The sequence below is a fragment of the Syzygium oleosum genome, unplaced genomic scaffold (genome assembly GCF_021117445.2).
Source record: "Syzygium oleosum isolate NSW1041296 unplaced genomic scaffold, Sole_v2.1 Sole_v2.20, whole genome shotgun sequence".
Taxonomy (NCBI): Eukaryota; Viridiplantae; Streptophyta; class Magnoliopsida; order Myrtales; family Myrtaceae; genus Syzygium; species Syzygium oleosum.
The window spans coordinates 3,652,433-3,662,431 of record NW_026607504.1 but is presented as its reverse complement, the minus strand read 5'-3'; the positions used below and the strand labels follow the sequence as shown (position 1 = coordinate 3,662,431).

The 9,999-nt window shown below is 46.0% G+C and overlaps 2 protein-coding genes across 3 annotated transcripts; both read left to right on the top strand.

Moving 5' to 3' along the window:
* The first annotated feature begins 440 nt into the window (after positions 1 to 440).
* On the top strand, positions 441 to 2,044 carry LOC130140675 (trihelix transcription factor ASIL2-like). Its single transcript, XM_056320641.1, has one exon. It carries the CDS (start codon positions 573 to 575, stop codon positions 1,845 to 1,847), a length of 1,275 nt encoding a protein of 424 aa, XP_056176616.1. The 5' UTR covers positions 441 to 572; the 3' UTR covers positions 1,848 to 2,044.
* A 3,791-nt stretch (positions 2,045 to 5,835) lies between these two features.
* Positions 5,836 to 9,379, top strand: LOC130140567 (uncharacterized). 2 transcript variants are annotated; one of them, XM_056320210.1, is made up of 4 exons: positions 5,836 to 6,750; positions 6,878 to 8,084; positions 8,693 to 8,782; positions 8,959 to 9,379. In XM_056320210.1, exons 1-4 carry the CDS (start codon positions 6,058 to 6,060, stop codon positions 9,024 to 9,026), a joined length of 2,058 nt encoding a protein of 685 aa, XP_056176185.1. In that variant the 5' UTR covers positions 5,836 to 6,057; the 3' UTR covers positions 9,027 to 9,379. The 2 variants fall into 2 exon arrangements, with proteins under 2 accessions (XP_056176185.1, XP_056176186.1); XM_056320211.1 differs by having other exon boundaries at positions 5,838 to 6,750; positions 6,893 to 8,084.
* Positions 9,380 to 9,999: the final 620 nt, after the last annotated feature.

Sequence of the window (9,999 nt, the reverse complement as noted above, 5' to 3'; positions counted from 1 at the left end):
TCGCGGCGGTGTATAAATATCCGAAAAGGGTTTTTGGCACGATCAGTTCTCATTTGTTTTTTTTTTTTTGTTTTTTTTTTACCTTCCCGTTTCAATATTCGGTAGCCAAGAAAAAAAACGAAAAAAAGGCCGCTGGTTTTTGTTTTCCCCCGTCGTCGACCCAACCAACGAGTGCACACCCAAAACTCCCCCTGAAAAGCTCCACCTACCTTCACCAAATAGCCGGCGAGCACGCCGAGAAGAACCCCACCCGCGGCGCCACCCAATCGGATCTAGCCACCTCAGGGCCATCTCCTCTGTCTCTCCGCCACGTGTTCTCCGCCCCGCTCCGTCCCGCTTTACCGTCGCCGTCAGCCGAACGCTCCCCCCCTCCCTCCCTCCCTCCGTCAACCGTTAATTGCGATCAGAAAAACCCCCCACACACGAACGCGCCCCCCCTCCCTCTCTGTTTCTCTCTCTCTCTCTCTCTCTCTCGCTCGCGAGTTTCGCTGATCTTTCTTATTGGTCGCTCCGCGCTTAACCTGCGCACACCCCCACCGGCGCACGGTAGCCCGGGCCTCCCCTCCTCCCCCATGGAAGACGACGACGAGATCCGCTCGCCGCCGACCCCCGGCCCCCCCAGCGCGTCGCCGTCGCCGTCGCCGTCGCCGCGCCGCGCCGCCAACGGCCGCATAACGGTGACGGTCCCCCCCGCCTCCTCCAGCGCCGACGCGGCGACATCTCCGGCGCAGCCGCAGCCGCAGCAGCCGCCCCCGCACAACAGCCTCGCCCTGGCCCTCCCGATCCAGCACCCGAGGGCCGGCTACGGCGGCGGAGGAGGAGGCGGCGGCGGCGGGGGAGGAGGGGGAGGGCGCGAGGACTGCTGGAGCGAGGGCGCGACGGCGGTGCTGATCGACGCCTGGGGAGAGCGGTACCTGGAGCTGAGCAGGGGGAATCTGAAGCAGAAGCACTGGAAGGAAGTCGCCGACGCGGTGAGCAGCAGAGACGACTACGCGAAGCCGCCGAAGAGCGACATCCAGTGCAAGAACAGGATCGACACGGTGAAGAAGAAGTACAAGCTCGAGAAGGCCAAGATCGCCGCCGGCGGAGGCCCGACCAAGTGGAGGTTCTTCGACAAATTGGAACAGCTGATCGGACCGTCCGCGAAGTACACCTCCCCGGCGGCCGCCGCGGCGACCCCGAGCCCCGTGCGGACGCAGAAAGATGTCCCGGTAGGTATCCCCGTCGGAATCAGGTCGTTGGTCGGCGGTCAACACAAGGACCATCGATCGTCGCAAACGCAGCAACAGCACAAGCAAGGGCAGCAACCGCGGGGCGGCCAGAAGATGCAGATCCGGAAGCGTAGGAAGGCGGAGTCGGAGTCGGAGTCCGACCACGACGGCTCCTCCACCGACAGCCTGCCGCCGGAGATTCGCCGCCCTAAGAGGACGAAGCCCGGGAGAGAGGTGAACCTGAACAAGACGGCGGCGGGGCCGCCGAAGCAGAAGGGGAACGGGTTGGGGAGCTCGATCGACGACCTGACCCACGCGATCGCGAACTTCGGGGAGGTGTACGAGCAGACGGAGAGCGCCAAGCTGCAGCAGGTGGTGGAGATGGAGAAGGAGAGGATGACGTTCGCCAAGGAGCTGGAGCTGCAGAGGATGCAGTTCTTCATGAACACCCAGATGGAGATCTCCCAAATTAAACACCGTCCTGGCAAGAAGGCCGGGGTCGGCGGCGGCGGCGGCAGAGGAGGAGGAGGAGGCGGCGGCGGCAGCGGCAGCGGTGGAGGGAGCGGTGCGAACCACCAGCATAGGAACAAGAACAAGAACAAGAACAACAACAACAACAGCGACGACAGTAACTAGATTTTGCGACCGCAAGCGTAGAAATTTATGTAGAGTTTTCTAGGAAATCTCTGATTCATGTGGTGAAGAAGAAGGCTGAAAGTCGAGGTTGTGTTCCTGGGGGTGTTAATGTTAGTCTGTATCTTGAATTGGGCTTTTGTCAAATATGATAATCCAAGGCATAATGGCAAAATCCTCTCGAATTAGAACTGTCCAAATTTCTGGGTATGTGCCAATTTTTGGCTTTTACGAGTGAATTGGGATTCTAACCCCCCCAAAACAATAGAAAAATAAAATAAAAAAGAATTGGGAAATTCTAGATAATTTTATAATTTTCTTGCTGAGGAGAATCTAATTGGGGAATAAATTTGACAGGGAATGGGTGATCACTCCTCTGTTACTTTCTGTGTCACATGTCACATTTTGGTCCGTGTTGGAATTGGGCAATTGCTATGGGACTAATCATGAATTGCATGCATGAATCTAAAGATTCGATTGACCTTTTAGGGATTATAAAAGTTCAATCCATCCTTTTTTTTATTTTTTTTGGGACGGATAGAAGAGTTTAGTGAATACAAGTCTAGAGCTTCAGAGCAAATTAAATCGAAAAGAGCTTGGGGGGAGGGGTTACAAGACCCAATTACTAGACAAGCCTTCCGTTGCGATGGGCCTTAGCAACCCAATTAGCGACTTTGTTTGTTTCCCTGTTGCAATGGGCCTAGGTAAGGCCCGCAAAGCAAAGTGTTAGCTCCCGAGCCAGTGTTAACTCCTGGGCTCGGGTGATAAGTGCTCTCGCTTCCTAACCCGGTTGATCTGCACTCGGAATTACTTTTGCACAATTTGACTCCACACACAGCAGAAGGTCCGAATAGGGAGAGAGAAAAATTGGGGCTTCAACTAATGCCATAGCTTCCACCTGCCCAACCGAATTCGCTATCACCGTTTTGCTAATCCTATTAGAATAATTAAATATTAAACCACGCCTTCATCTAGTAGTTTAAGCTTTTAGAATAGTTGGCAGTGATCCAAAAAAATCTTATATGGTATCAAAGCTGGAGGTCCTTAGTTCAAATCTTTCCAGGCCGCATTTGCCTCCTCAATTAAATATAACCATGCTTAGTACTAGTCAAAAAGACCAAACTAAGCATGAGGGAGAGTATTAGAATAAATAAATATTAAACCACGCATTTATCTAACAGTTTAAGCTTTTAAAATAGTTGGCGGCGGTCCCACCAAATCTCATAAATCCGTCCACCGAAGTCGTGACAGGCACACGCTACAACTCCCACCGACGAATTAGCTACGAACAAGCCTTTGATGTTAACTTTCAGGGTCCCCAGATGAGGAGGCTTTCACTTGCGAAGTACGCTTTCTCTTTTCGCTACTGTTCTTTTATCCTTATTGATCCATTTCGCTGCATTTTCGTACAATGCTTTGGCTATCTTGACAAGGAGGTTCGGGTTCGGGATTTGCTTGCGAATGATGAGGTGATTTCGAGCTTTCCAAACTAGCCACATGGTCGTCGCGGCAAGTTCAAATTTTGAGGAGGCAACTGGGTCTTCTTTCAATTTAATTATTCACTCATCCATCTTGGTTAACTCGAGCTTGTTATAATTGATATTCAGCTCAGCTAGGGGTGATCGGTTCCCAATTGGTCCTATAACTGGGAACCGGTCACTTTTTTTTCCCACTACTTGATGTTATCTTTTCATGTTTCCCACTACTTTTTTTAGAAAAAAGTTATGAGTAAAATGACTCTAACTATGTGCTCATATATTTTTTACGGTAAAAAAAAAAAATCAAAAAGCAGATTTATAAATTGCAGATCGAAAATAATAAACTAAACCCACAAATCATCAAGAGATAATGATTATTTTGCAACCATGAATGATCAAACATCAGTAATGATCCTCAAATTGAAAAGACGAACAAAAAACGTACTTCACTTAAGGTAAAATTAACATTTTACTAATTTTTTGAAGAAATAAAAAAAGAAAACAAAGTATATATAGTTAGTTCGGTCTGGTTTGATTCAGTTCCACTTTTAGATTCACACTTTTAGGAACCGGACAACCCAGGCTGATCCGATCGGCCGATACCCTCCTGAACCCGGGACTCAAAGCGCAATTGATCCGATCAGGAGTTCGAGACAAATTACAGGGCGTTCTCGATGCTCGGCTACTTTTGTTTGTGTGCACTTCTAAAAGAACAATACGCTTCCCCCGTTATTTCGAGTTTTCGACTTAACCTCAGACGTCCAAGAACACAATAATAGGGCGTAGCTGCTCTCGATTTCCGATCGATCCTTTTTGGGGTCGACTCTCTAACGCGCGTATATTCATTCTACTTTTGTTTGTCTAAAGCTATGCTGAAAAAAAACGATATCGCTCTTTCCTCCGTTTTGTTGCATTCACATAGAAAAACCCAATACGAATTTCGAGTTTTCTCGGATCTTAACCTTCACCCACCGCCTCGAAAACACACATCAAGAGTGTCCCGATGCATGTCTAGAGAGACCGTTGTTGTTCGACGGCGGTGTGGACGGCAGACTTAAAGAGGATCGGAAGAGCATGGCATTAGATAAAAGCATCAATGCAAAAGCAAGGTCCATCCAGTTAAATTCCATATTCTAATCCCACAGGAGGAGGAAGGAAAAAAGCTATCATTTCATAGTCTCGAAATGGAAAAAATTTAAGGAAAAAGATTGAGGGGTCGCCGGGAGGTACATTGTCATGTCATGGCTCATGATTATGAATTTATGATGAACTCGTGATGACACCTTATGGCAGGTATAGCAGTTAATTGACCGCTTTCGAGATCCCGAGTTCCACTTCTCGTACTTGTCGCCCCCCATCATTAGTTCTCAGTATTCTCTCTCTCTGTATTCCCCAGATCCGTTAAGGAAAAATAGTAATCTCGTATTTGCCAAAGTGTCGTGTGCTCCTGTCGTTTTGCGCATCCTCCCGTTTCCTTTATCCGCAGTTAGCCCCGCCCCACGCATTCCTAAAATTGGCTTAATTCCCTAAAAAAATCTAAACTTTAGGTTAAGTTTCAAATTTGTTCCAAACTTTTTTTTGTCTAAAAAAAAAACCTTAAACTTTAAGTCCAGTCTCAAATCTGCCCCAATTTTTTTTTTTTTGTGTAAAAAAAATCACCGAAATTCAATTTATTTTAAAAAATATACCCCCGTGATCCAGTTCCAACTTGACGTGGCACTTCCACATCGATAATAAATCCACACTAATAAAGTAATGGGGCTTTCTTTTAGACAAAGAAAAGTTCGGAGCAAATTTGGACTGAACCTAAAAATTAGGGTTTTTTACAGATTAATTTTTTTTTTTGGAGTGGATTTGTTATCGTCCCTAACTTTTATATCATATAACGGTTTTATTTTGGAGAATTTCAAAATAATTTTATTGGGTTGAATTTGTTATCAAAGTGGAAAGGTGACGTCTGTCTGTACCTATCGCCTTATTACTTTGCTGATGTGGATTTGTTATCGACATAGAAGTGTCACGTCAAGTTGAGACTGGATTACGGGGGTATATTTTTGAAAATAAATTGAAATTTGTTGATTTTTTTACACAAAACAAAATTCAGGGCAGATTTGGGATAGTACCTCAAGTTTGGGGTCTTTTTTCGTAGACAAAAAAAAGTTCGGGGTAAATTTCGGACTTGACCTAAAATTAAGGGGTTTTTTAGGGAATTCACCCTCCTAAAAGGAGACTGGCCACGTGTCAACAAATTAATCTCTCTCTCTCCTAGTCACCTGAGTTTGACATTGTCTGCTGACGATTTGCCACCACGCCACCAATGGAAGTAGAAGGAAGAGCCGAGTGGGCCCGCCCATCTCCTTTGAACTCGACGTTTGACCGGCCAAAACCCCCCCCTCCCCCACTCGTGGCCAATCACGAGCGCCCACGTGTCGCGCACCCAAGTCCCCCTCGCCACCACCAGCCTCTCCTCACTTCACTGTCACACACAGCCATCCAAAATTGCCAAGACAATGCAAAACGTGAGAGAAGGCGAGGGGGAGGGAATATGAAAGAGCCTACCTGCCTGACCGAGTCACCAACGACTCAGCTGGTGCGGAGGCTCCGTGTGTTGACCGAACTGACCTCCAGAAATTGAACTAGTTTCGGAAGATGGACGGCGTTATGGAGAAGCAGATGTTCGATGCGAATTGGACGTATGCTTCTCTGAAATGTTGCGCTCTTTCGTCAGGTGAGTCATGAAGTTCCAAGCACCAGTTCCCCGCGGCTCTCAGAAGATCACGGGGTCGTATGCTAGGGCCGGTGAGACGGGTTTATCTTCTGGTAACAGCAGTGCGGTGTTTCCGGATGGACAGGTTCCGGAGATTCCGGTTCTGAGGTCGACACGGCACTCCAGGGGGAATCAGGAATTCATCGAGGAGCTCAGAACCAAAGCCGATGAGCTCGAGAGGCTTTTCGCCGAGCAGAAGCTTCGGATGTCCGACGATCAGTTCAGTTCCAGATGGAGGAGTACAGATTTCAATAGCCAAGCGATTCCTCCTCGAGTTCACGAGAAGCAAATCATGACCGAGTCGATAAGGAGTTCGAGTGGCCAGACAAAGTTTGGCACCTCTCCATCTGTGAAGACGGTAGGTGATCAGGAGGGCTATGCCGATACTAATAGGAAAGATATATCGGTTAATCTGAGGGGGAAATTCTATGACGAGTACATGCAGAGACGGGACGCGAAACTGAGACAAGAAGGGGGATACAAAAGGGCACTGAAGGTGGCTAAGTTAAAGGACATGCAGGCCGACCTTGAAATGAATATTTCAGAGTTGAAAGCCAAACTTTCTGGGTCAGTGGAAGGACCGGATTTAAATTCTGGCGCACGGTCGCGTATTGAGAAGCTGCGATCATTCAATATTCAGTCGAGCACCAGGATGGACGAGGTATTGTTTTATGTTCCATTCAATACATGACTATCTAATGATATGCTCTTCCGTGTCATGTTTTTGAAAGTCGAAACTGGACCTAAATTAGGCTTCCGGGTTGTTACTTGGACTAACTATTATAAAGTTTTCCTTGTCACAGCATACGAGAGCATTATTCTGTGGCGAAGCAGAGATTTATCCAGACGGACAGAGCGATGCATCTCCTGGAGTTGGTTCTTCCAGGAGCTCTGCAACCAAGAAGCATTTTTCACCTATTCAAGATCAGTCTTCCTCGAAACCTCAGACGACCACAGTGCCTGTCCCTCGGCCTTCCTTAAAACCCTCCAACTCCATTTCTGGAAGGCGAAGGCCGCAATCCGAAGGCTCTCTTGTGCGGTCACTTCCTGTTATTCCCAATTTCTCTAATACAAAGAAAGAGAACAAAAATCCTGCTCCAGGACTCGGTCGAACAGCGCCCCGCTCCCAAGACAGGAGCTTCCCCAGAAGCAAAAGCACGGGAGAAGAGACAAAAGTATATTGTGCAAAGGAAAAGACGACACGGGATTCTCAGGCGACGAGGAAAAGCTCTTCCAGTCCGTCAGAGTCCAAGAATTTGTCTGCTTGGAACTCCAATGGAGCTATCCTGGAGTCGGTGAGATTCGATGAAGAATGGGTTCGTCCTGGCCTAAATGAGGAACTTGTCAAAAGTGCCGATTCGGAGGCCTTCCCTAGTAACAGCGATAATTTGAAATACAATGATGATTTTGGCGCTTTAGCCTTTGAGGCTGCTGACATGGCTAAAAAGACTGAAAATGATGAAGAGATCAAAAGTGGAGAAGTTAGATATCATGCCACCTTAGATGATGGAAATTCTGGATCTCCCAATGCTGACTCAATTGGATCTCATTATTCTGATCTCATGTCTGTTTCGATGCTGCCAAGGTATTACCAACACGACTTATCAGAAATTGATGCTTCTGTTGATTCCTCAGTTGGAAGCTCCATATCCTGGAGCGAGCCGATGGTCCATGCGGAGACCGGTCTTGTTCGAACAAGAAAGAAGTGGGGGAATGCTCAGAAACCCAATATCGCCGGTGATTCTTCCCAGAATGAATCTTCCAAGGATGCGAAGAAAGGTTTTTGGTTGCTTAAGTTTGGAAGAAGTCAGGTGACAGAGAGTTCAGTCAATAGGGTATCTGCATTGACATCGGATGGAGATAACGCTATTGAAGGCGGGTGTCGTCCTCCTCCCAAGAGATCACTCGAACACTTGAGGCAGCCTGTTACAGGTTTTTTGCAGGATCATTCTTGCAGTGGTAGCTTTACTGCAAGTGATTTGTTCCAGGAACAAGGTCAGTTTTCCTGTTGAGCAACCATGGTGTCTGATTTTGGTTGTTAAATATGTTGTCTGTCTGTGCGACACTAACCTTTTAATGATGATGTCAGGATGAGTCTTTGCTAGTTAAGATTAGCATAATTCATTAGCAATTCCTAATGTGGATATCTCTCTCTTTCTGGGTGTCGCTTATGATGCAGCTACTGAAATTTCGAAAATCAAGCCCTGAAAATAAGATGCATTTTGTTCCGTCTCATCGTTTATGTATCATATTCAACTTTCTGTTTTTTATATCAGGGTTATGTTCGTGCATTACAAGTAAGTCTGCATGGGCTCCTATTGGAACTGAAAATAACGTGTTAAGCATACTCCCATAAATAACCCTTTTTGCCTTCAGCCAGACTCATAAGCACCAAGAAACTTGATCATAGTTAGTTTTTCCATTGAAGTCCACCACAAACTAATTTTGTCTATGCTTTATGTTCTCCCATAATCATCTGTAAAAAATCACTTTTCTTTCTTTTGCTGGACACCGGCCCTAGTGATCGTTTAATGCTACCTACAGATTAGAACTAAAGCATGATTCTTGACTTGATGATGAAATCTGGTCTTCTTATCTTGCAGTTCAAGCCCTAAATAGGTCTATCCCAGCCCCACCAGAAAAATTTAAGCTGAGAGATGATCAACAATCACTGTCAGGAAGCTCTCTCAAAGGTAATAGCTCACTATTGATGTTTCTAGTTGTCCAGCATTCTGATGTGCTTCAAAGCTTTAGATAGGGTCTGCATCAGGGGTGGTTTTAGTATCTTTACGGCCCTCCTCAGCTCACCTGGTGCTTGTGTAACAATATTTCTGAGTAACTTACTTACATGCCAGTTGAAATTTTACAGCACCACGATCGTTTTTCTCACTTTCGTCTTTCCGGAGCAAGGGAAGAGACTTGAAGGTTTACCACTGAGTCACTCAACTCCTAGTGAGAGTATTCTGATCTTTCCCTTTTCAGTGGTTCAGTGTAAAGGAGGAATGCTTGCCAGATGCAGACGTTTAGCTAGGCATGCTTTAAGATTTGCATGAGATCCACTATTTACCACAGTGCTTGTATACACCAAATCAGTTATACTGCGGAGCCAAGTTGAATATGCTGTATGTTGTGTTGAAGTTCACAGGCACAACACCAAATCTGATTTTGGTATTGTATAGGCCGCATTTATTTCATATCAGAATATGGTACTGTTCTGTTATTGAGAGTGATAGTTTGGCAAGTGAAGATGATGATGTGATTACGTGCAAGCAAGTGCCATATTTTTTGCATATCTTTTCCTCAACTTTCTTTCCACTGCCATTGATGAGACTCACAAGTGGCCCAGGAACTGGATTCTGGAGTTAACGTATCTAATGTTGTATTCTCTGTCGAAAATTATCCCAGGTCTTCAAAAAGCAGTACTTGAACCCAGTCTGGCTGTATCGTGCATTTTGTTTCACAAGCATCGGTAAAACACAGGTTCTATTGAATCCAATCCGGAAAAAGACTGCACAGGTGAATATGTGAAGTATCTGTTACTTAGCACAAACGAAAGGAAGTTCCAGAAGTAAAATTGTGCAAGAGAAGTTTTCAACTGATTTTCATGGATTGTAATTGTCACTCAGAGCATCCAACTAATTTTATCAGATAAATGCAGCCTTGGTCCTGTGTCCATGCATTTATATACGCGCGAAAGCTAGAATACACTCGAATGTAACTGCGAAAATATATGACTAGTTTCTGAGGATGAACATAAGAGATGAAGGGAATTTCATGCATAGAGCTTGGTGGGTGCAAAGAGCAAAAAAGCAACACTGACATGCAGAAGCACCTTTCAACTTCATTTAGCTACGATCATGATCGAACTCAGTCATTTTTTTTTTGTAATTTTCTTATAGGGAAGATCAGA

Bases quoted from the DNA above. Each gene is read 5' to 3' on its own strand.
- LOC130140567 (XM_056320210.1), top strand. From the start codon at position 6,058: ATGAAGTTCCAAGCACCAGTTCCCCGCGGCTCTCAGAAGATCACGGGG. The intron at 6,751-6,877 runs GTATTGTTTTAT...ACTATTATAAAG, and splicing joins CGAGCACCAGGATGGACGAG to TTTTCCTTGTCACAGCATAC. The intron at 8,085-8,692 runs GTCAGTTTTCCT...CTTATCTTGCAG, and splicing joins TGATTTGTTCCAGGAACAAG to TTCAAGCCCTAAATAGGTCT.
- LOC130140675 (XM_056320641.1), top strand. From the start codon at position 573: ATGGAAGACGACGACGAGATCCGCTCGCCGCCGACCCCCGGCCCCCCC.